Source organism: Cetorhinus maximus, chromosome 12, assembly GCF_964194155.1.
Source record: "Cetorhinus maximus chromosome 12, sCetMax3.hap1.1, whole genome shotgun sequence".
NCBI lineage: Eukaryota > Metazoa > Chordata > Chondrichthyes > Lamniformes > Cetorhinidae > Cetorhinus > Cetorhinus maximus.
The window spans coordinates 70,538,728-70,565,705 of record NC_135890.1 but is presented as its reverse complement, the minus strand read 5'-3'; the positions used below and the strand labels follow the sequence as shown (position 1 = coordinate 70,565,705).

At 43.5% G+C, this 26,978-nt stretch overlaps 1 protein-coding gene across 1 annotated transcript in view; it reads right to left on the bottom strand.

Annotated features, from left to right (window-relative positions):
- Positions 1-8,457: 8,457 nt before the first annotated feature.
- sxph (saxiphilin) overlaps positions 8,458-26,978 on the bottom strand; it is a 124,822-nt gene continuing 106,301 nt past the window's right edge. Inside the window, exons 13-17 of the mRNA XM_078552849.1 lie at positions 25,072-25,234; positions 18,240-18,322; positions 13,851-14,035; positions 9,867-10,053; positions 8,458-9,772 (exon numbers count right to left, since the gene is read on the bottom strand). Coding sequence (XP_078408975.1) covers positions 9,729-9,772; positions 9,867-10,053; positions 13,851-14,035; positions 18,240-18,322; positions 25,072-25,234 — 662 coding nt within the window. The 3' untranslated portion in view covers positions 8,458-9,728. The remainder of the gene's footprint in view (positions 9,773-9,866; positions 10,054-13,850; positions 14,036-18,239; positions 18,323-25,071; positions 25,235-26,978) is intronic.

Genomic DNA, 26,978 nt, shown 5'->3' with positions numbered 1-26,978 from the left:
GTCCAATTCCCAAACGATGGAGTCTTTCTTTTCCCTCTCTGTATGGGTGCACTTATAAAACCCATCTAGGGGAAGGAGTAAATGGTATTCTTGGGGACTGATGGAATTCATGTGGAAGTGGAGGGAATCTTTGCACGCAGCCTGCCTGTAGTTGTTGGAAAGTAGTAGAGGCACTACAGGGAGCCATGCCAGGAGATGTTGATACCTTGTTGTTTAATTTGTCACTTTATTTTTCCCCTTCAGCTTGCATCTGTTGCTTTGTGGGCAGGTGGTTGGTCATAAGGGATCTGCTAGACACAAAGAGGTATGAGGTATCACTTAAAAAGACTTTCTGTCCTCTTCTGTCATTCACCCATGCTACAGCCTGAGCTGGATAATGCCTGGATTAAGGAGAGTGGTAGCATGTTTATTTGATGTTTAATTATTTACAAATAGATACTTGCTCTGGGGGAAATGTTCTGTTCACACGTCCCTATTGAAGCAGAAGTCTCTATCTTCCACTAGCCCACATTACTGAAGCCTGGTGTTTCCAAATGGACGGATAACGGCAGTTTTACAGCACATCAACACTTAACTTCCTTTGTATTAAAAATTTCCACCTAAATCAACAGCTCCTGGGAGCAAAGATGAGCCACATATAAAACCTCAAACTTTTATTAAATCTGTAGTTACTTGAATGTTTGTATTTGTCCTGATAAAATGGCACCAACATTTGGTGATCTTCATGTGTGTTGTATGCACTCTTTATAAAAAAAATTATAATATTTGCCATTAACTTTTGGAAAAATACAATGTGAATCTGATCTTTGTTTCAAATGAGTTTCAATTAGCTAGCAAACCGTTAATGTGTAGGGAATAAGGGTGGAAACAGCAGTTATGTTTCACCTGTATTCCTGAAAGATTATTGTCTATTCAGTGCCTCCTGTATCCCTGGAAGGATTGTGGTATTATCTCTACAGTATCAGGTTTTGAAATAATTTGCTGCCTAGTCACCAGATTTTTAAAAATAAATTAGAACTGAAATCTCTGGGGAATTGTACTGCGTATCATTCACATTTTGCTGTGTAGTTTGTTGAGAGCAACTCTGCATCCTGACCTTTTTGTACCCTTCTCAGTTCAGGAGTCTGAAGTGTTGAATAATTGCCAGGAGTGTTCCCCAGAGATGGTCTCTACACTACCTCATCCAGGCAATCAGTTATAGCCCGCTATTTAACTGGAAGAGGGGGTGAATTCTAGCCAATCGTACCTGACGCCAGCTCACTTTTATTTACTAATACTTTTTATTCCCAGCCCAGGGAACCTTGGGGTGAATGTGAAATCTCCAATGCAGCCCTAGTGAAAAATCACCTACTGTGGTACAGGCTGGGTCCAAGTCTGTGATGTTGGAACTGACACGGTTACCCATTAAAGTCATTGGGGAACTCTTCCACTCGCATGCATGTGTATATCTGCTCCTGAGAGAGGCTGGATATTATATTCCATCTCATTTGGTTGCCTTTTTATTGCTGTTATCGGAGGTTCCAACCTTTGGTTTGACACCAGGAAGATTGTACCTCGAGGATAGTGCTGGTTACTGGGTTGGATTGGTCTTGTCGATCAGAATGTCTTGCACTTGACCAGCTTCTAATCCCTTATACCGCTTAATGTAAATGTAATTAACTGGTACCTTTTGAGTACCCAAGTGAATTGTGTGCCCTTTATGTAGATCTTATATTAATCGTGTTCTGTTTGAGAGTTGTCTCTGTATATTTTCGATGATACTAATAAAATCTGTTTTTTTTTTTACTGGTTGCATTATTGATGTGAAAGTAACAGGCTCTTCATCAATATGTTGGCCTGAGCAAGTGAACCTTTGAGAGAAGGACAAATGAAGCCATTTGGTCCCTTGGTACCCATTCCTTACACAAACAAGAACTCTATCCCACCCATAACTGTCTCAGTGCACAGCCTCTAGCATTGAGCTGCAGCCCTTTCTCTGAAGTGCAAGCTGAGTGCATTGGCAACCAGTGTTGCCTTGAAATCACCTGGCTTCTTCACACCATCACCTTCCTGCACGGTGACCTTTAAAGTTTTAGCAGGTTATTTGGAAAGGGAGAAGTACTAGGTTGCATGGGAATCTGTGCTGCTGTGGTGGCCAGAGAGAATTGGGAACAATCAATAGCTACCCCTTCACTAAGTCCAGCAGCTAGATAGTATGGAAGAGGAAAATTGAAAGGGATGGAAAATATTAATAAAAATGTAATATCACTAGGTGTTGGTGATTTATGGAAGTACACTGAAAATAACTTGCATTTACATAGCACCTTTAATGTGCACCTTTTAAGGCTTGTCACGAGTATTAAGACTGAAACAGAACAAAAGGAAACATTAGGATAAATGACCAAACACTTGGTCAACAGGTAGTTTTAAGCAGCATCTTAAATAAGGCGTAGACAAATGGATTTAAGGAGTGCATTCCAGGACCTGGGACATATTAAAGGCATAGGCAACAATGCTGAAACAAATACATGAGGGATGAACAAAAGGCTTGAGTTGAAGGAAGAGTTCTTGGAGGGTTGTAGGGCAGGAGAAGAGGAATCATATTCAACTCGAAACGTTAATTCTGTTTCTCTGTCCACAGATGCTGCCAGACCTCCTGAGTTTTTCCAGCACTTTGTTATTATTGACAATTTATCACTTTGTCTCCGATGTGCTACGGTTTAAAGCTTGTACAGGAGTACAAATTCTAAACCTTTCAATGCACGGTGGCAACAATATTTTACAAATGAACAGTTTTTTTTTCTTGCCAACACCTTCAGTCTTCACCTGGAGGGTGAGCAGTACAAAGAACCAAGATTGAAACTGGGGAACTTTGTCCAACTTAGTTGATATAATTCATTGATTTAAAGCTGTCTACATAATTGGTAAGATAAATGATAGCTTGATCTTGCTGAAAAATGATATAAAAGCACGAGGCTGACTAAATATCAGTGTTAAGATATTGATTATAATATGTCTATTACAGTATTTTTTAAAATTGCCCTTGTGATGTGGGCTAGGCCAGTATTTATTGCCCATCTCTAATTTGCCATTGAGAAGGTGGTGGTGAGCCATCTACATTAGTGGCTTGCTCTGCCATTTCAGAGGGCAGTTAAGAGTCAATCACATTGTATGGGTTCTGGAGTCACATGTGGGCCAGACCAGGTAAGGATGGCAGATTTCCTTCCCTAAAGGACATTAGTGAACCAGGTGGGTTTTTACAGCAACCCAGTAGTTTCATTTTCACCATTACTGAGACTAGCTTTTTTTAATTCAAGTTTTTAATTAATTAATTTAAACTCCCCCCGCCCCCCCCCCCCCCCCCCCCCGTCTGGGTCTCTGGATTATAAGTCCAGTGATGTAACCATTACCCTACTGTGCCCCGATTGTAGAAATAGGGTTTCTCTAAAACCATGAATGGATGTTACCTGACGATTTCTAAGAAATCATCTTTATGATATAACCTTTAATGCTGTGAAACCAGCTGATCTGATTTCTTTTTCTCTTCCAGCCTTTGAAGCTATTTATTTCTCATTAAATACAATGAAAGCTTTGTATTTATGTGGTACCTTATCAAATCTCAAACACTCTAAAACACTTTACACAAGTTACTTTTGAAATAGAGGCACTGTTATGTAGGCAAATGCAACAGCCATCTGCATACAATAAGGTTTTTTAAATTTATTCTTTTACGGGATGTGAGTGTCGCTGGCAAGGGCAGAATTTGTTGCCCATCCTTAACTGCCCTTGCGAAGGTGGTGGTGAACTTCCTTCTTGAACTGCTGCAATCCATGTGGTATAGGTACACCCACAGTGCTCTTAGGAAGGGAGTTCCAGGATTTTGACCCAGCGACAGTGAAGGAATGGCGATATATTTCCAAGTCAGGATGGTGAGTGGTTTGGAGAGGAACTTGCTGGTGTTCCCATCTATCTGCTGCCCTTGTCCTTCTAGATGGTAGCGGCAGTGGGTTTGGAAGGTGCTGTCGAAGGAGCCTTGGTGAGTTCCTGCAGTGCATCTTGTAGATGGTACACACTGCTGCCACTGTGCCTTGGTGGTGGAGGGAGTGAATGTTTGTGGATGTGGTGCCAATCAAGTGGGCTGCTTTGTACTGGATGGTGTCAAGCTTCTTTAGTAGTGTTGGAGCTGTACTCATCCAGGCAAGTGGGGAGTATTCCATCACACTCCTGACTTGTGCCTTGTAGGTGGTGGACAGGCTTTGGGGATTCAGGAGGTGAGTTACTCGTCACAGGATCCCTAACCTCTGACCACCTCTTGTAGCCATGATATATGGCTAGTCTGGTTCGGTTTCTGGTCAATGGTAACCCCCCCCCCCTCCACCACAGGATGCTGACAGTCAGGGATTCAGTGCTGGTAATGCTATTGAATGTCATGGGGCAATTGTTAGATTCTTTCTTGGTGGAGATTGTCATTGCCTGAAATTTATGTGGTGCGAATGTTACTTGTCAGGCCAAGCCTGGACATTGTCCAGGTCTTGCTACATTTGGACATGGACTACTTCAGTATCTGAAGAGTCGCAAATGGTGCTGAACAAGTAGCAAGTACCTCATACCTGTTGTTCAAAGCCCATTACTAACTACATTCTGGATACCTGCCTGACTCTCAGAAACACCATCCAGTCCCTAGCCATTGACCAACTCTAAAGTTCTATTTAACATAAGGGATAAAACTCCCTCAGGAACAAGTGCTGAGGTAACTCTTCCCCCTCCCTAATGCCCCACAATGTCAGCAACTTGAACTCCAGCTCAACAATTTGAGGTGAAGTTCTTTGAACTGTAGACACTTATTCAGATGTGGCTATCCAGAATCACAATGTATTCCACAAATTCCCACATGCTCCAGTTATGGCACATCACCTGCCCTACCATGTCTATCAAGATTTATTTATTTAATAATTTAGTAAAGTAATAGCAAGTTACAGTCTCCTTGCTTAGAGAAAAAAGAAAAACGTGAAAAAGCGTGGGAAGAAGGCTCAGTCCTGAGATAATGTGATGGTGAGTCAAGGTTTCAGGAGAATTAATGACCATGAATTTTCTGGCAAACACCATCCGTCACTCCTTTTTACAATCAGAAAAAATTGGGAGGCCTGTTGGAACTCCCAATGTCTGAGAGTCAAGTATTAGTGTTGTAAGGTCTTGGGCTTCTTTCAGTGGGTCTTATTAAGGTATTTGTAGTCTAAGGTAGTTCAACAGCAAGTATTTATAAACTACTTGAAACTATATACATTGTTACAGCAAGGATCCAACCTAGGAGCTGTCTCCATGTTTGCTTCTACACTAGACTGACCCCTGGGTCATGTGTTCTCTTACATCACCGTGGGCGGTACTGTACTAACTTTGTGCCAGGCCCTTATACTACAATTAGTATATTCTGACCCTGATGTCCAAGTAGGGTTAACATATTTTAAAGAAATAGCTCCTGAATTCCCTGATGCTTGAGGTTTTCACTGTGTATAAATGGGACAAGAGAAAACCCGAAGAACGAACATACAAAAAACATGGGATGAGGATAGGGCTGATGGAACCCATTCCTTGCACAGACCATATATAATCTGAACTGAACCACAACTGTTACAAATTAAGGACTTGACTGATATTCTCGTGGAACAGTGGTGATGGTTACTCACGTAAGCAAGCTGAGCATTTGATATTTAAGGGTGGTACTGCCAATGTTACCAAACATCTCTTCAATCCCTCTCCCTTGCTCCTTCCACCTTCAATGGTAGCAAGTGTGTCTTTGTCACAAAAATTAAGAACATCCATTGATCTGACTCTGTTGCTTCCAACCTGCATCTTAGCCACTAAGTCATCACCTCTCTGACCCCAGGACTCCCTCCTTTCTAGCCATATCTTTCTCGAATTAAACTGCTAAATTTCACAACAATTGCAATTATCTCTCTGACCCATGTAATAATACAAACTGATGTGTATACACTCCCCTCACATCAGTGGCTTATGTGGCTTTGACTTATAAGAACCCCTAATTGACTCAATTTAACTGTGTTTTCCCGCTGCTTAAAAAGCGGTCAAAGTGAATCTTGAAGGCATGGAAAACATGCAAAATGTTACAAGTTGAAAGGGTCACTTCAAACGCCTCTGGTGTTGAAATTAGGCACACATTGCAGCCACATGCTGGGAAGGTTTGGGAACTTCCTCAGCGAGTGCTTTGTGTGCCCTCTAGCCCAGTCGCTGATTGTGGTACTTTCTGGCTTCTCAATTGCTTTTTCATTACTCATCTAGATCAAAAAGAGATGGACACAAGACTTTCACCTCCTTGTACCCCATTACCATCCCTAAACATTGTGATGGGATACCTTTGAACTCCACCTCTGAAAATAATCAATCTACAGTTTTCCCTTTGCTTCTGAATGGAATAAATTAAACTTTTTAACCTGAGCTCAAAATATTCGACCAAGTGAATTCTGATGCTCAGAGACTTCTGTCTACCTGATTTTTTTTTTTAAAAAGGCATATAACTACAGTTTTTCTTTAAAAAACTTTCATTTATATTGTGCCTTTCATGTCTTCTGAGGCCCTCAAAAATCTTCATAGCCAATGAATTACATAGGGACCATATATGAAATTAGAAGAAAAGGTTAAATGAAGATAGGCGGGAGAAGGCTTGTGAAGAACATAAACATTGGCACAGACTCGGTGGGCCCAAGATCTGTTTCTGTGCTGTATGTTCTTTATAATTCTATGAAGGATGGTCAATGTTGAAATAAAGGAAACACAGTAGCCAATGTGCACACAGCAGAGTCTCAGGTGCAGCAGTGCAATAACGTCCAGACAGTCCATTTTAGTAAAGTTGAGGGATAAATATTGGCCAGGCCACTAGGGAGAAGTGCCCTGCTCTACGAAATAGTGCCATGCGCCACCTGAGATGGCAAAAAGAGTGAGAGCACTACTGACTAAACATGGTTGACAGGGCTAAATATTTTGCTCCTCAATATCCAATATTAGTTAAATATTGTCATTTGACAAATTATAGGAAAGGTTAAATTCTACCATTTAATGTCACTTGGCTGATATTTTTAATACTTTGCCTAAATATTTTGGTGACTGAAATTTTGCAGGAATTTTACTGGTCTCACACTGAAGCTTCATAGAGCGATCAAAAAAACCTCTGGGGGAACGGCCAAGATCCAAAATCATTGTATGGGATTGGGATTAGGGAGGGGTATCTACGTGGCTCATGCACCATGTAGGGTTGGCCATAATCCTGGAGGTTTTGTTATATAACAACTCTGCCTTCAACCACCCCTGGGCCCCCCCACCCACCCCACCCTACCACACACACACACACACACACACTCTCACCATTGGTCCATTTTCTAAGCAATTTGCCATCCCATGGCCAACTGGAAAGCAAATATACCCTTCATTACTCAATTAGATGGTTCTTGACTTCAAACAAATTTCCACTCCCTCCATGTCTGATATTTGTGAAACTAACAAAAATGTTCAAAGAATTTTTTAAATTTAATGCCCAATGATTTTTCTGCTGAGTTTGTTACATCAGTGTCCTGGAGATTAATCCTTAATTTCAGGAGATTCGAAAGACAATCCAGGAGAGTTAGCAACTCTGGTGCTGTGTGGGATTGCTAATGAACAGTACAGACCAGGAAGTTCCCAAGCCCGATCCCTGCTCTGTGTTCAGTTGACTGAGTTTAAGGAGGGGTGCTGGTGGAGGTGATTCACTTTACTGTAACAGCAGGCTGTTGGCGGGAGCAGGAGGAGATGGGGAAATTCCTAATGACTGCTGCTCACCCTCGCTGAAAAGGTGCACACGCAAGTTCGGGAGGGGACAGGATAGACACAATGGTTGAATATGAACTCACATTTATATTGCGTCTTTCATGACTTCAGGACAAACCAAAGCACTATCATAGCCAATGACGTTCTCTTGCAGTGTAGTGACTGTTATGATGTAGGGAATGCTGCAAGGCCCCACAAACAGCCACGTGATAGTAACAAGATGATCTGTTCTTGATGATGTCAGTTGAGGAATGAATTTTGACCAAGATACAGGGGAGGACTTCCCCATTCTTCAAATAGGATGGTTAGCATGCAGGTCCCAGTTTAACATTTCATCTGGAAGGTGAGTACCTTCCTGATGCTCAGCATCAATTATGAAGAATGGCTTCATTGGTGAGGTATGAGAGGGTGTTGAACCACTCCATGAGTCATTGCCTTCAGGCTAGAACAGCAAAGAAAATATCTTGAATTGTATCTGCAGTGTAGGAGGATTGCCCGCTTGATTGGCATCCCATCCACAAACATTCACTCCCTCCACCACCGACACACAGTAGCAGCAGTGTGTACCATCTACAAGATGCACTGCAGGAACTCACCGAGGCAACAATGTGAGAGCACGTACTGACGTACATCTTTGTGTGATCGTCTAATTAAAGCCTGTGATAGAGTCAGCAAATTCCCTGATTTTTATTTCTGTTGAAGTTATTGAAAGGAGAGATGTAGAACATGCTTCCAGTTAATTGTCAACCGTTTTACACTACCACACAAAGTCAAAACCAACTCCATTGAGTTAACAGCATTCTAGGGTTCAGTTCAGCCCAATAATGCAACCAGCAGTCTTTTTCTTCAGGTCTCCTGTGCAGACTGAAGCTCAGTAACACTCAAAATGGAAAAGAACAAAATGATAAGTGGGTTGTGTGAGTGAGACTCCTTCTATCATTGCCCTGATGGATCGGACAGCCTGCTAGAGTTGCCAACTCTCCAGAACTGGCCTGGAGTCTCCAGGAATTGAAGATTGATCTCCAGGACACTGTTCTGTGCAACCCTGAAGAAAAATCATGAGGATATTAAAAAAGACTGGGTTCTTTGGTCATTTTCTTTGTACATTTCTCTTTACCAGGTGTACAAATATTGAAAATGGAGGGGAAAAAGGCTGCTTGGCTGATGGTCAAACATCGTCCAATTGGGTAATGAGTCTTTTTGCTTGTCGATTGGCGTAGAAAGGCAGTACGACACAAGGATGGATGAGTTGACCAACTAATGGCTTGAGCCTGGGGGGCAAATCATGTGATGCAACCTCCAGGAAAACATTTAATCACAGTTGGCAGCCCTATAGCCTGCTGGGGAAATCTGTCAAGCCCAAAGTCCCTGTGGCGGGATGTAGCCAAGGGGAACACAGGTTGGAGGTGAACTGTAACAACAACACCTGCAGGCCGGGACTGTGGGATCAGTGAATTAGCCTTTTCATGTAGACAAGATTTTGTTCAGTGTTTCATGGAACTCATTCTAATGCGTGACTTTAATTTACTCAGTGAATTATATTTAGCACAATACATCCAGGTGGATTTTTACATGCTATTTTGTCACAATGTGAGAGTGAGTTTGATTTTGGGCAATGGTATCAAGAAAGTTATGTTAACTGAGCCGTCAAACTCAATGAAAATTAAAACTGAGAGGTCTATAAAGAGCTGCTGAATCTGTATCATCCTTGTTACATTAGTTGCCAATGTCAAAATCAATGCACAAGTGTAACTCATGCATTTTAAACCTTTACCAACGGCATTAAAATAACACTGAAGAATTTGACCAAGCACTTTGCCCAGTGCCTTAAAGGTGGTGTATGAAGTAACCTAATCCCAACGAAGACCAAAATTACACTCAGCTCAGGGTCGCTCCATGTCACCAGAGTGTGAGAGTCGGTTGAAGTGTCCCACTCACAAGGTGCTGCAAACATCCTGAGTGCAAAACTCGAGAATTTCTGTTGAACAAGAAGTACAAAAATCTCAATAAGATCATGTCGGTGGTGTTCTGTTTGATGAACTTCTTAATAATTATTAAATGAAGCGCATTACCTGAATCTGTGCAACCGAAAACAGATTCTGCTAGATCAAAGAATTCATCACCCAGGATGTTCATGTAGTTGAGGTGAGTTGCATGAGTCAAACACTTTGTGGAGTCTTTGAAAAGCAGATCCCTTTCCCCATATTTGTGGGACTGGAAAAGCTGAAATTCAGAGTCAGAGCTAACCCCAAAATGTTCCTGGTAATTGAGAACGAGACCATTAAGCTGTGTTTCAAAAAGGAAAGCACTAAGATGGTAATAATACGCTAGGGCCAGCATGGTGTCTATGGTTTCCATACATTGCAGCAGAGTTACTCAGTCAAGGCTCCTGGCTTCCCATCACTTGTCTCAAGCCTATCATTCCCTTCAGTGCCTGTCTATTGAAATATCTGGACCCTGATTTCCTAATGATGCCTCATGACTCAAGAATGCTAGTAAGTTGAAAACATGGATAGCTATAATTGTCAGTTTCTCTAGGCTCTCAGAATCAAAAAGTCATGGCCAGGAATTTTCCTATGGCTGGCAGGAGCGGGTGGATGCGGGCGCGGAGCCAATCACCACCTGCGATCAGCTCCGCGCCGCCATTTTACACAGGCAGGCCAATTAAGGCATAATACGCGGCCGGTAGCACTCAGCACTACCTGTGCGGGCGGGGGGGAGGGGGGGGGGAGCGGGGGAGAGTCAGGGCCAGCGCTCTTTCATGCATGCGCGTGAAAGAGCGCAACAATCTCCCTGTGGCATGGAGCTGCCTCAGGGAGATTGAATGGATATTAAAATAATTAAAGAATAGATTTGAAAATGTATTTAAACATGTTCACTCATGTGACTATGACATGGGGACATGTTTTTATATTTATGAAAATTTATTTAATAAAAGCTCAGGAAACCTCATCCCGCTCGCGGATGAGGTTTCCTGAAAAACGCGAAGGCCGCCTGGGCTTTTCACCTGCCCACCAACCTTAAGGTTGGACGGGCAGCGTTCACAAGTGGCTCAATTAATTTCTTAATGGCCTTAATAAGCTGTTTACATTTCGGCGGGAGTGCAGCCGGCTCCAGCTTACGCCCACCGAATGGAATGTTGCGATGCTGCACAATGACATTGGGACACACGCCCGACATCATCGCGCATCATTTTACATGTCGGCGCGTCGGGCCCTCCCCTGCACACCAACCAGAAAATTCTGCCCCATGAGTTTAAGCCCCATTTCCAGACTAATCTAGGCTGGCAATGGAGTGTTGTACATTGTGAATTGCCTTTCATTGCATCTCTTTCTATCTCGGTCATGTTCCTTGACTCACTGTATCTCCACTGAAATTTTAAGAAACCAAAACGATAAATGTTTTTCAGATATGTCAGTGACAGAGGAATAAAGTGTAATTTTATAAAATGTGAACTTTACCTGAGAGTGGAGGTAAGAGGACAGAATAGATCATCTGATGGAAATGTAATCAGGAGGGTCCTTTAACAGACAGATAATGTGCTATTTTACCACCCCAGAGGTGATGGTGATGTCCAAAGAGCCTAAATACACCAGCACTAATAAACATGTTTACTGGTGTTAACCTCACTCCTGTTCGTCAGTTCCCTTCTTTACCAAAGAATAGAGATTTTGGTCAATTGGATGTGCTCATGTGAACCCATCACCCAACTTCTAAACCAAGTTACTGAGAAATCCACCTGGGAAGAGTTTCTGTTTGCCTGATATGTAGTGCACATTCCTGCCTCACAGGGACTCAGAGGGCTTCAGCACCTGTTGCCACAAGGGTATTAAGGATTGCTGCTAGAGTTTTATCAGGTGGGACCATGCATGGAGTATTGGTGAGCTGGTTGTTGCCAGGGCCTTTATGGTATTAATTATAGCAAAATCTGGAGCTAAATGGGAAGGATCACAGTCAGAATTGCCTATCTGTTTTTTTATTCGTCCATTGGATGTGGGCGTCGCTGCCTAGGCCAGCATTTATTGCCCATCCCTAATTACCCTTGAGAAGGTGGCGGTGAGCTGCCTTCTTGAACAGCTGCAGTCCATGTGATGTAGGTACACCCACAGTGCTGTTAGGGAGGGAGTTCCAGGATTTTGACGCAGCAACAGTGAAGGAACGGCGATATATTTCCAAGTTGGGATGGTGAGTGACTTGGAGAGGAACTTCCAGGTGGTGGTGTTTCCATGCAACTTCTGCCCTTGTCCTTCTAGATGGTAGCGGCAGTGGGTTTGGAAGGTGCTGTCGAAGGAGCCTTGGTGAGTTCCTGCAGTGCATCTTGTAGATGGTACACACTGCTGCCACTGTGCCTTGGTGGTGGAGGGAGTGAATGTTTGTGGATGTGGTGCCAATCAAGTGGGTTGCTTTGTCCTGGATGGTGTCAAGCTTCTTTAGTGTTGTTGGAGCTGCATTCATCCAGGCAAGTGGAGGGTATTCCATCACACTCCTGACTTGTGCCTTGTAGATGGTGGACAGGCGATGGGAATTCAGGAGGTGAGTTACTCGCCGCAGGATTCCTAGCCTCTGACGTGCTCTTGTAGCCAGAGTATTTATATGGCTAGTCCAGTTCAGTTTCTGGTCAATGGTAACACCAGGATGTTGATGGTGGGGGATTCAGTGATGGTAATGCCATTGAACGTCAAGGTCTAATGGTTAGATTCTCTCTTGTTGGAGATGTTACTTGCCAGTTGTCAGCCCAAGCCTGGATATTGTCCAGGTCTTGCTGCATTTGGACATGGACTACTTCAGTATCTGAGGAGTCGCGAATGGTGCTGAACATTGTGCAATCATCAGGCAACATCCCCACTTCTGACCTTATGATGGAGGGAAGGTCATTGGTGAAGCAGCTGAAGATGGTTGGGCCTATGACACTACCCTGAGAAACTGTCCAGGAACCATTAATGAGCCAGGGTACCGGGTAAGTCATCAACATTGCTTTCAAGGGCTATTGACCTACCTGGATGAGATATTAGAATATAAAATCTGCCATGACGTTAAATTATCCACAGATACATCCACTTACCTTGCTTACCAAGGTATACTGAATGATCAGGTTGTGCTACACTGCTCCACAGGAGCCTTGTGAATACAAATGAAAATATTGTTCATGCAATACAAGCAGAAAATGCTGTAAATACTCAACAGCTCAGTCTGGCAGTATTTCCAGTATTTTTTGCTTTTATTTCAGGTTTCCAGCATCTGCTAGTATTTTTGCTTTTGGAATATTGTTCATGCAAATCTGTTCTCGTCCTTCAAGTCTGCCATCTGTCTATCACAGCTTTAACATTATTGAATATATACCCTCAGTTTAACAATGCTTATTGAGACTTTGATAATGCAACATCTCCTCTGTATTGCAAACCGGCTCTTCAGCTGCTCTGAGCAAGTGAAGAGATCAGCTCAGCTTCAACAAAGAAAATGGAGGCTAGTGTTGTTCAGTGTTGCTGGGGCCGCCATTTAATTTTGCCTTTGAAAGTGTCTCACCATCCTTGGATGACACTTGTACCACCTACTACCTTGTACCCACTGGGGGCAGCATTGTGACTGGGGATGAGCTAGCAATCAGGATTTGACTTCACTCCAAAAAGAATTCTTGCCCTCACTCTGTCCCACATGCTGTCTGTAGCAGCTTCCAATCCAGGATGGTGAACAAGCAACCTTATTTAAGATAGCCCTTTGGTAGCTGGCTTAACAAACAATGCAAATGCAGCTAAGGTAGGGGCAAAGAAGGCAAGTGCTGTATTTCAGCTCAGCATCTCCCCCATCAGCACAAGGGAATCAAGGAATGAAGTTACACCTTACTGCATGAGGGTGACGTGTGTTGTTACTCCTAAACTGCCATTGGGCAACATGACTCCTTTCCACAAGTGTTGTCTCTCAGTGCTGCCGCTTTGACATCTTTGGCTATTAGTTTTGAATCTTTTAAGCAACACCTCACACTAGTTTATTCCCTTCCTTCCCAGCAGTGACGCTGTGGGCTCTGAGAGAGAAATACAAACCACCAAAAAGACACAGACCTGGGATTTCATCAGGAAGTCATAGATTTTGGTGGCGATGACAGACCTGGTCATCACGATATTTGGAGGGATGAAGCCCAGGTTGCATTTCTCCCACTCTGTGACTGGGGCACGTTCTCCATCTGGACAGAGCAACTCAAAGTCATCAGGACTCCAACCATCAGCCCATTCACTTTTGCCCAGACCTGCAGAGGGGACAGTCAATGGAACTCATGAGCACTTTCAATATACATGGTTTCCTTTAGAAATCTGAGAAAACATTATTCTAAATCTGTGTGCATTAACCAATCCACTTGGAATAGAACCTTATGGCACAGTAGAAGGCCATTTGGCCCATCATGCCTGTGTCAGATCACTAACGTCCTTTAGAGAAGGAACTCTGCCATCCTTACTCAGTCTAGCCTACATGTGACTCCAGACCCACAGCAATATGGTTGACTATTAACTGCCCTCCAAAATGGCCTATCCACTCATTTGGATCAAACCACTACAGAAAAGTCAAATATTAAAAATAATGGACGGATAACCTGGCATCGACCAAGGCACCAGGAATGACAAAGGAACACCCTGTCCAGTCCGTCCTTTTTATAACACTTGGGGACCTGTGCCAAAATTGGGAGAGCTGTCCCACAGAATAGTCAAGCAACAGCCTGAGATAGTCATACTCACCAAATCATACCTTACAGCCAATATCCCAGATTCCTCCATCACCACTCCTGCGTATGTCTTGTCTCATCAACAGGACAGACCTACCAAAGGTGGCGGTTCAGTAGGGAATGACCCTGGGAGTGCTCAACATTGACTCCAACCTCCATGAGTCCTCAAGTAATCAGGTCAAATATGGAACATGGGCAAAGAAACCTACTGCTAATTACCACCAACTGCCCACCCCCCCCCCCCCCCCCCCCCCAGCTGATGAATCAGTACTCCTCCATGTTGAATACCATTTGAAAGAAACACTGAGGGTAGTAGGGGCACAGAATATACTCTGGGTGGGCAAATTCAATGGCCATCACCAAGAGTGACTCAGCAGCACCACAACTGCCTGAGCTGGCTGAGTCCTAAAGGAGATATCTTCCAGACTGGGCCTGGGGCAGGTATTGAGAGAACCAACATGAGACAGAAACCTATTTGACCTTGTCCTCACCAATCTACCTATCTCAGGTGCATCTATCCACGATAGTATTGAAAGGAGTGGCCAACGCACAGACCTTGTGGAGATGAAGTCCTGTCTTCACACTGAGGATACACCCCACCATTGTGCTGTGTGACACCACCACCATGCTAAATGGGATAGATTCAAAACAGATCTAGCAATTCAAAACTGAGCATCCATGATGTGCTGTGGGCCATCAGCAGCAGCAGAATTGTATTTAACCACAATCTGTAATCTCATGGCCCAGCATATCTCCCACTCTACCATTACCATCAAGGCAATAAGTCAACCCTGGCTCAGTGAGGAGTGTAGGACAGCATGCCAGGAGTGGCACCAAGCATACCTGAAAATTAGATGTCAACCTGGTGAAGCCACAACACAGGACTACATGCATGCCAAACGGCAGAGACAGCATGCAAAGGACAGAGTTAAACAACCCCACTGGATCAGATCAAAGCTCTTCAGTGCTGTCACACTTGATCATGAATGGTGGTGGACAATTAAACAACTAACCAGAGGTGGAGGCTCCACAAACATCCCCATCCTCAGTGGCGGGGGAGCCCAGCACATCAGTACTAAAGACAAAGCTGAAGCAATTGTAATCAGCCTCCTGCTGAGGGCCCCAGCAGTACAGATGCCAGTCTTAAGCCAATTTGATTCACATTGTGTGAAATCAAGAAATAGTTGAAAATGCTGGATACTTCAAAGGCTATGGAACCTGACAACATACCACCCGTAGTACTGTACTGAAGACTTGTGCTCCAGAGCTAGCCATGTCCCTAGCCAAGCTGTTCCAAAACAGCTACAACACTGGCATCTACTTGAAAATGCGGAAAGTTTCCTGGGTGAATCCTGTCCACAAACAGCAGGACAAATCCAATTCGACCAAATACTACCTAATCAATCTACTCTCTGTCATCAGCAAAGTGAAAGATCATGTAATCGGCAGTGCTATCAAGCGACACTTGCTCAGCAACACCCTAACTCACCAATGCTCAGTTTAGGTTCCACCAACGTCACTCAGCTCCTGACCTCATTACAAGCTTGGTAAAAACATGGAGAAAAGTGGTGAGATCAAACTCTGCTTTTGACATCAAGGCAGCATTTGACCAAGTGTGGCATCAAGAAGCCCTAGCAAAACTGGAGTCAATGGGAATCAGGGGGAAAACTCTCCGCTGGTTGAAGTCCAACAGAGCACAAAGGAAAATGGTTGTGGTTGTTAGAGGCCAGTCATCTCAGTCCCAGGACATCACTGCAGGTGTTCCTCAGGGTAGTGTCCTAGGCCCAATGACCTTCTCTCCATCATAAGGTCAGAAGTGGGGATGTTCGCTGATGATTGCACAATGTTCAGCACCATTCGCTCAGATACTGAAGAAGTCCATGTCCAAATGCAGCAAGACCTGGATAATATCCAGGCTTGGGCTGACAAGTGGCAAGTAACGTTCGCACCACACAAGTGTCAGGCAATGACCATCTCCAACAAGAGAGAATCTAACCTTTACCCCTTGACATTCAATGGCATTACTATCGCTGAATCCCCCACCATCAACATCCTGGAAGTTACCATTGGCCAGAAACTGAACTGGACCAGCCATATAAATGCTGTGGCTACAAGAGTAGGTCAGAGGCTGGGAATTCTGCAGAGAGTAACTCGCCTCCTGAATCCCCAAAGCCTGTCCACCATCTATAAGGCATAAGTCAGGAGTGTGATGGAATATTCTCCATTAACCTGGATGAGTGCAGCTCCCAAATCACTCAAGAAGCTCGACACCATTGAGAACAATGCTGCTCATTTAATTGCCACCCCACCCACCACCCTAAACATTCATTCCCACTGGCAAATAGTAGGAGCGGTTTACACATCTACAAGATACGCAAAAGAACCTTCCAAACTCAGGAACTTTACCATCTCAGCAGCAAATGTTTGGAAACACCACCACCTGCAAGATCCCCTCCAAGTCACACACCATCCTGACTTGGAACTACATTGCTGCTCCTTCACTGCCGCTGTGTCAAAATCCTGGAACTCCCTCCCTAACACCACTATGTACCTACACCACATGGACTGCAGTGGTTCAAGAATCAGAAAATCACAGAATTGTTACAGTGCAGAAGGAGGCCATTGAGCCCATTGTGTCTGCACCAGCTCTCCGAATGAACAGTTCCCTTAGTGCCATTCTCACATCTTCTTCCCATAACCCTGCCCATTTTTCCTTTTCAGATAACGGTATAATTCCCTTTTGAATGCATCAATTTAACCTGCCTTCACCACACTCTCAGACAGTGCATTCCAGACCTTAACCACTCGCTGTGTGATAAAATATTTTTCTCATATCGCTTTTGTTTCTTTTGCCAATTACTTTAAATCTGTGCCCTCTTGTTTGCAATCCTTTCATGAGTGGGAACACTTTCTCCCTATCTACTCTGTCCAGATCCGTCATGATTTTGAATACCTCTCTCAAATCTCCTCTCAGCCTTCTTTTCTCCAAGGTAAACAGTCCTAACTTCTCCAATCTATCTTCATAACTGAAGTTCCTCATCCTGGAACTATTCTCATGAATCTCTTCTGCACTTGCTCCAATGTATTCACATCCTTTCTAAAGTGCGGCACGCAGAACTGGACACAATACTCCAGTTAAGGCCAAACTTGTATCTTATACAGCTCACTGCCACCTTCTCAAGGGGAATTAGGAATGTCCAATAAATGGTGACTTCACCAGCAACACTCACATCCCATGAATGAATAAAAAATGTTCTTTGAAAGAGCTATGCATTTAGTCCCATTCCCCTGCCTTTCCCCATAATCTTGGGCTGGAATTTTATGGCCCCATCATGGCGGGGGCAGGGACATAAAATGCCTCTGAGCCATTCAAAAGTCCATTGACTTCAGTGGAACTGTAAAATCCCGCCGGTGTAAAGTCCCGCCCTGCAAATGTTGCTTTCCAAGTATACACCCAATTCTCTTTTGGAAGTTATACTGTACCATTCAGGCAGTGCACACTGATCATAACAATCATCTGTGTAAAGAAAAATTTCCTTATCTCTCCTCTGGTTACAGAAAGAGAGAATTAAACTCCTTACTCTTAGACCTCAATATTGTTAATTTGGCCTCTGTTGCTAACATCAAATCCATCCACACCATAATTACAGTACCACAAATCTTAACTTACTTCCAATCATTTCACAGTGGACACATTCTTTAACCATTTGATATCAGAATATTGCAAACTTACTCTCTATGTTTTCCATTAAGTTGTGATGCTCTAGGAAGGCAACATCTCCAAAGCTTTTCCCACTGCGATTCCCAACTAAACACCTGAAAAAGAAGCACAACAGTCACCGAGCAACAGCAATTGTTTTCCTTCACAATTTTGGCAATACAAATACATTTTTAACTCCCACTTTCTTTGCCCAATGATAAAATGTTCCATGTGATTGCTCACACCCACATTGTCATTCCCAGCGCCTAGTGCTAGGAGTTTGTAACGTTACCAGCGTCGATGCTAGGTGTCTCACTCCTGGTGCACTGGCGAATCTGGAGTTAAGGCCACAATAAAGGCCAGAGGTACAGTAAGGGGCTGGGGGGTGGCGGTGATGGGTGTGGGGTGGCTAGAGGAGGTGGAAAGCACCAACTTTGTTCCAGGCCAACTTAACCCCCATCTTCAAGGTCCAATGCCTGGAGGAAATTACTACCAGATCTTGGTGTTCCAGTTTAGAATTTCTCTACCTGTGAGGCAATGGGCCCGTGGATATTTGAATAGACAAAACAACAACAATGTATGTCTATATACAGCCTTTAACATAATGAAACATCCCAAGGTGCTTCATAGAAGCATAAAACAAAATATGATACTGAGCCACATAAGGGGATATTAGGTCAGATGACCAAGAACCTCACAGAATCACAGAACCTTTACAGTGCAGAAGGAGGCCATTCGGCCCATCAAGTCTGCACTGGCACCCTGAAAGAGCATTCTACCAGTCCCACTCCCCTGCCTTATCCCTGTAATCTTGCACACTCTCTCTTTCACACCCAGGTTGCAAAAAGACTGGCTTAGTCTCAGACTGTTGCTAGGGAGAGGAATAGAGTCAGTAGCTGGGAATGAAATAAGCACAATTAGGGTTGAGATGCTTGTGATTTGTGGGGTATGTTTCCAGGATGTGTGAATAACATATCAGTGGTAGTTTGCACCCCCAATTCTAAAGTATTCCTCCTGATTGTTTTTGTAATGCTCCTTCTAACTACCTTGTTTAACCATCGAATTAAACAAATTTTTTTCAACCAAATCTGATTCTTTTTATCAAGTCTTAAAATAGATTAAAATACGTTCGCTTTTTCCTATTTTGTTTCATGCTCTTTGAGGTTGAAGTACAAAAATGAGAAAGTGATGTTTCAGTTGTATAGGGCCTTTCTCAAATCCCACATGGACTATTGCATTCAGTCTTGGGCATTGATCCTAAGGAAGGATTTGTTGACCTTGGAGGGATAAGTTCAGTGTAGCTTCACCTCAATAATATCTGGGATGAAAGGGTATTAAATTATGAGGGCAGATTGCATAATTGGATAGCATGTATAGAGAGGTGGTCACACCGCAGGCTAAGAGTCCACAGGCAGGAAGGGAATGGGTGACCACCAGGCAGAGCAAGAGGACTAGGCAGGCAGTACAGGAATCTCCTGTGGCTATTCCCCTGCAAAACAGATATACTGCTTTGGATACTGTTGAGGGGAATGGCCTCTCAGGGAAAAGCAGCAACAGCCAAATTCGTTGCACCACGGTTGGCTCTGCTAAACAGGGGAGGAGTAAAAAGTGTGGGAATGCAATAGTTATAGAGGATTCAATTGTAAGGGGAATAGATGGGTGTTTCTGTGGCCGCAAACGCGACTCCAGGATGGTATGTTGTGCTCCCTGGTACTAGGGTCAAGGATCTCTCAGAGCGGTTACAGGACATTCTGAAGGAGGAGGGTGAACAGCCCGTGGTCGTGGTACACATTGGTACAAACGACATAGGGCAAAAAAGGGATGAGGTTCTAAAAGCAGAATATAGGGAGGTAGAAAGTAAGTTGAAAAGTAGGACCTTAAAGGTAGTGATCTCAGGATTACTACCAGTGCCACGTGCTAGTCAGAGTAGAAATAGCAGGATATATCGGATGAATACATGGCTGAAAAGATGGTGTGAGGGGGAGGGTTTCAGATTCCTGGGACATTGGGACCGGTTCTGGGGGAGGTGAGACCAGTACAAACTGGACGGGTTACACCTGGGCAGGACTGGGACTGATGTCTGAGGGGGAATATTTGCTAGAGTGGTTGGGGAGGGCTTAAACTAAAATGGCAGGGGGATGGGAACCTATGCAAGGAGTCAGAGGAGGGGGAACCAAGGACAAGAACAAAAGACAGAAAGGGGAATAAGAAAAGTGATAGGCAGAGAAATCAAGGGCAAGAATCAAACAGGGCCTCAGTGAAAAATAGTGGGAACGGGACAAGTAATGTTAAAAAGATAAGCCTTAAGGCTTTGTGCCTTAATGCGAGGAGCATTCACAATAAAGTGGATGAATTAACCGCACAAATAGACGTAAACAGGTATGGTATAGTCGGGATTATGGAGACATGGCTGGAGGGTGACCAGGGATGGAAACTGAACATCCAGGGGTATTCAGTATTTAGGAAGGACAGACAAAAAGGAAAAGGCGGTGGAGTTGCATTGCTGGTTAAAGAGGAAATTAATGCAATAGTGAGGAAAGATATTAGCTCCGACGATGTGGAATCTGTATGGGTAGAGCTGAGAAACGCTAAGGGGCAAAAAACCTTAGTGGGGGTTGTATATAGACCCCCAAACTGTAGTGGTGATGTTGGGAATGGCATTAACTAGGAAATTAGAGACACATGCAATAAAGGAACATCTCTAATTATGGGTGACTTTAATCTGCATATAAATTGGGCAAATCAAATTAACAACAATACCGTAGAGGAATTCCTGGAGTGTATACGGGATGGTTTTCTGGACCAATACGTTGAGGAACCAACTAGAGAACAGGCCATCCTAGACTGGGTATTGTGTAATGAGAAAGGAATAATTGGCAATCTAGTTGTGCGAGGCCCCTTGGGGATGTGCGACGATAATATGATAGAATTCTTCATCAAGATGGAGAGTGACATAGTTGATTCTGAGACTAGGGTCCTGAATCTTAATAAAGGAAACCACGATGGTATGAGACACGAGTTGGCTATGATGGATTGGGAAACGTTACTTAAAGGGATGATGGTGGATAGGCAATGGCAAACGTTCAAAGAGCGCATGGGTGAACTGCAACAATTGTTTATTCCTGTCTGGCGCAAAAGTAAAACAGGAAAGGTGGCCAAACCACAGCTTACAAGGGAAATTAGAGATGGTATTAGATCCAAGGAAGAGGAATACAGATTGGCCAGAAAAAACAACAGACCTGAGGATTGGGAGCAGTTTAGAATTCAGCAAAGGAGGACCAAGGGATTGATTAAGAAGGGGAAAATAGAGTACAAGAGTAAGCTTGCAGGGAACATAAAAACTGACTGTAAAAGTTTCTATAGGTATGTGAAGAGAAAAAGATTGGTGAAGACAATTGTAGGTCCCTTACAGTCAGAAACAGGGGAATTTATAATGGGGAACAAAGAAATGGCTGACCAACTAACTACATACTTTGATTCTGTCTTCACAAAGGAGGACACAAATAACATACAAAAATGTTGGGGAACACAGGGTTTAGTGAGAGGAAGGAACTGAAATAAATCAGTATTAATAGGGAAATGGTGTTGGGGAAATTGATGGGATTGAAGGCCAATAAATCCCCAGGGCCTGATAATCTACATCGCAGAGTACTTAAGGAAGTGGTCATCTTCCGAGATTCTATAGACTTTGGAACAGTTCCTACAGATTGGAGGGTAGCTAATGTAACCCCACTATTTAAAAAGGGAGGTAGTGAGAAAACAGGGAATTATAGACCAGTCAGCCTGACGTTGGTAGTGGGGAAAGTTCCAGAGTCCATTATAAAAGATTTAATAGCTGAGCACTTGGAAAACAGTGGCAAAATCGGACAAAAGGGAAATCATGCTTGACAAATCTACTGGAATTTTTCGAGGATGTAACTAGTAGAGTTGATGAGAGGGAGATAGTGGATGTGGTTTATTTGGACTTTCAGAAGGCTTTCGACAAAGTCCCACATAAGAGATTAGCGTGTAAAATTAAAGCACATGGGGTTGGGGGTATTGTGTTGAGATGGATAGAAGACTGGTTGGCAGACAGGAAACAAAGAGTAGGAATAAGCGGGTCTTTTTCCAAATGGCAGGCAATGACCAGTGGGGTACCACAGGGATTGGTGCTGGGACCCCAGCTATTCACAATATATATTAATGATTTAGATGAGGGAACTAAATGTAATATCTCCAAATTTGCAGATGATGCAAAGCTGGGTGGGAGGGTGAGCTGTGAAAAGGATGCAGGGATGCTTCAGTGTGATTTGGACAAGCTGAGTGAGTGGGCAAATGCATGGCAGATGCAGTATAATGTGGATAAATGTGAGGTTATCCATATTGGTAGCAAAAACAGGAAGGCAGATTATTATCTGAATAGCTATAAATTGAGAGGGGGGAATGTGCAACGAGACCTGGGTGTCCTCGTACACCAGTCGCTGAACGTAAGCATGCAGGTGCAGCAGGTGGTAAAGAAGGCAAATGGTATGTTGGCCTTCACAGCGAGAGGATTTGAGTACAGGAGCAGGGATGTCTTGCTGCAATTATACAGGGCCTTGGTGAGACCACACCTGGAATATTGTGTGCAGTTTTGGTCTCCTTATCTGAGGAAGGACGTTCTTGCTATAGAGGGAGTGCAGCGAAGGTTTACCAGACTGATTCCTGGGATGGCGGGACTGACATATGAGGAGAGATTGTGTCGGTTAGGATTATATTTGCTGGAGTTCAGAAGAATGAGGGGGGATCTCATAGAAACCTATAAAATTCTAATAGGACTAGACAGGGTAGATGCAAGAAGGATGTTGCCGATGGTGGGGGAGTCCAGAACCAGGGGTCACAGTCTGAGGATACAGGGTGGACCATTTAGGACTGAGATGAGGAGAAATTTCTTCACCCAGAGAGTGGTGAGCCTGTGGAATTCGCTACCACAGAAAGTAGTTGAGGCCAAAACATTGTATGTTTTCAAAGAAGGAGTTAGATATAGCTCTTGGGGCGAAAGGGATCAAAGGATTGAGGAGAAAGCGGGAGCAGGCTATTGAGTTGGATGATCAGCCATGATGATAATGGCTGGATTGCCTCACATCCTTTAAAAAGTACCTGGATGAGCACTTGGCACGTCATAACATTCAAGGTTATGGGCCAAGTGCTGGTAAATGGGATTAGGTAGGTAGGTCAGGTGTCTCTCTCATGTCATTGCAGACTCGATGGGCCGAAGGGCCTCATCTGCACTTTGTGATTCTGTGAATGGCGGAGCAGGCTCGAAGGGCCGAATGGCTTACTCCTGCTCCTATTTTCTATGTTTCTATAAACTAAGCTCATATTTTCTTGAATTTATCAAGGTGTTTAAAATGATAAAAGGGTTCAATGGGGTAGATGCAGAGAAAATATTTCCTCGGGTGGGGGAATCCAGAACAAAGAACCATAATGTTAAAATATAGAAAAAGGGAGGAAATTGGGAAGCACTTTTACACATAAAGGGTGTTAGGAATTTGGAACGCTCTCCCAGAGGGGTTTGAACACTGGGACAACTGGGCTTTCAAGATGGAGATTGATAGATTTTATTAAGTAGGCTATCAAATAATTTGGAGAAAAATGGATGAATGGAGCTCAATGGCAGAACAGATTCAAGAGGCTGAATGGCTACTCCTGTTTCTATGTTATGGTTTCTCAATTAGTGTTTCCCGAGTTTTCTTTGCAATGCCCCAGTCTTCTTCCAGTAGCTCCAATATATTATTATTCCTGGGCTTCACTGTTGTAAGATCAAATCTAACTTTAGAATCACTGTGAAAGTTTGAGTCTTTTTAATTTCTGCTCTCGGTTTCTCTCCTCTCCTAAAGTTCTTTATGAACATACGAATTAGGAGCAGGAGTAGGCCACTTGGCCCCTTGAGCCCGCTCCGCCATTCAATATGATCATGGCTGATCTGATTTCAACCTCAACTCCACCCTCCCACATACCCTCAATAATCTTTCACCCCCTTATTAATCAAGAATCTATCTAGCTCTGCCTTAAAAATATTCAAAGACTCTGCTTCCACTTCCTTTTGTGGAAAAGTGTTCCAAAGACTCACGACCCTCAGAGAAAACATTTCTCCTCATCCCTAAATGGGCGGCCCCTTATTTTGAAACAGTGGCCCCTAGTACTAGATCCTCCCACAAGATGAAACATCCTTTCCACATCCACCCTGTCAAGGCCCCTCAGGATCTTGTATGTTTCAATCAAGTCACCTCTTACTCTTCTAAACTCCAGCGGATACAAGCCTAGTCTGCCCAACCTTTCCTCATAAGACAGCCCATTCCAGATTTTAGTTTAGTAAATCTACTCTGAACTGCTTCCAACACATTTACGTCCTTTCTTAAATAAGGAGACCAGTACTGTACTCAGTACTCCAGGGCTGTGATTCCATGAATCAATACCTCACCCATCAGTCATTCGCATATAAGCTACAAATGTGGGTCAAGTGGGGTTCTGGAATTGGGGAACCAGGGATTGAACCTGTACCCGCCAAATGTCCATTGTACAGTTGGGCTCTTGGGGGTTACTGATATTGTTCATGATTGGGAACTCTGGTAGATCTTTTCTCCTCCCTGACATGGGGTGCTGAAACCAATAGTAGCCCCCAAACTGCAGTTCCAGCTGCAATTGGGACACACAGGGATCAGACCAGGAGCTTCCCCGTGCTGAGTTTTTATTTACTTAACTTGAATGTGTAGAAAAGAAGAGAAAAGAAAGACTTGCATTTTTATAACATTTTTCACAATCTCAAGACATCCCAGCGTGCTTCACACCAGGCGAATGAAATATAGCAGACAACCCTTATCTGTTTCTGTGATGTAACACTTACCGCAAGGCGCCCATGTTGCCATAGTAAAGCTCATCATGGTTTGCTGCACACCTTTGATTAAACGGTTTTGTCCCAGTTTGCTCCCTTCCAATGCAGACTTTACAAAGTTTGCCTTTAACATTCATTCCTGGCATACAGCCTTTGCGGAAGTAATTTGTATATGCTGGAGATCAATGAGAGAAAAGAGATTAACTTACTGTACAAAGTACAAGGCCCAGAATTTGCGGTCCCAATGCAGGACCGAAATGCATCAGGTGAGCTGAAAAAATGGCAGGCGTGATCTGGATCCAGAGGTCCCACCACACTCCATTTCCATCTCCAGATGTATTCAGTAGTGCATGAAAGAGGGCTGGTTGGGAACCCTACACGTTACTGGTCAGAAGTTGCCGGCACAATTCTGGAAGTGGGCATTTCAGAACTTCTGTAATTTTCAGCACATTTTGGAAGCCTTTCTAAATCACTTGTTAAGTGTGGGCATATAGAGATGGGAACTATGGATTGGAGGCAAGAAAAGTCTAAAAGATGAGTAAAAACGCTGTTTCCCCCTTTACAATTCATCAATAAATCCTGTAGCCTGGATTATATCCAAGTTTACTAAAGTGAATTATGATTATGCTGTGATTGGAAAAGTTTGTGACCATTAAATAATGTGATTGCCAGGTTGTTACTTCTGGCATCTGTCAAGCTGTCATGTGAAATAAAAGCATTGTAAACGTGGAAACACCTTCAAGTGCATTAGTAAACAAATTGTAAACAAACGCTGCTGAGCAGAATCAGTTAGTGGTTTGGAAGGCAGCCAGGCAATCAAATTGACATCCCTCTGAACAACTGTGTAAACAAATCCTGCTGAGCAGAATCACAGTTCTAATGGATTCTGCTCAGCAGGGTTTGTTTACACAACTGTCCAGGGGAATGTGATCTTGTTTATATTGACAGTTTTATGAGCCTCTGAAGAGGACAATCATTTTACAGTGGCAATTCAATTAATGTTTGTTTATTTTGACAGATTTCTGAGCTTTTTAACAATTCCATATGATATTATAGGGCTTGTGAGTTCTATTTTTAGTGGATACTGTGTGGGTGGGATGGGCGGGCTTGAAGGATGAGGGGGGTGAGGGTTAGGGGAACCTTACACTGATCTGCATAACTGGGACAATGTCTCTGTGAATGCAAGTGACCTTTTAACCTGCTTCCTCTGGTAGTAGACCTAACTCCATGCCGGCCCACCTCCACCAGGTAAAGATCCCACTGGTCAACACTGCTGTGATGGAGGCAGGATTAAAACATCAGGGAAATTTCTGACTCCTGATTCTGGCCTCCATGATGAAAATCTGCCCCAAAGTGTATGAGTATACTGTTATTTCTGTTCAAATAAGGTTACTTTCATGTCTGAAGTTTAATATTGTTCAAGAGACTGTACCAGAATTTTTTCACAGTCCTACCCATGTGCTGAGTGACCTCAGAGGTGAATATGAAATTCAGCCAAAGCTCACACTTTTGGTTCCATCCAGTCACATCCCTCACCTCCACTGTTAGAAGTAACTAGGTGTGGGTGTCAGGATCAGCCTTCACTACGATGACTCGAATGGTTTGGTAGTGTGCCAACTCTCATTGCCAGGGCACTTGGGTGGTGTACAGGAGGAAGGCAGAACATGTGGAACTCCAGCTTAAGGATGCCAACTTTTGTTCGGTGTATTCCTGGAGGTTTCATCACATGATCTCACTTCACAGATGGCCCCATCCCAGTCAAAAAGTCTTTTTCACATTTCCTTTAACTTTATGAAAAAATGTGACCAAATACAGTGAAAAAACCGCAATTAATTTATGACACTGTGATCTTTCTCCTGTTTTGCTTGCAAACTTAACTGAGCACCTTTGGAGGAAGGAGGGGAAAAGGTGGGACCTCA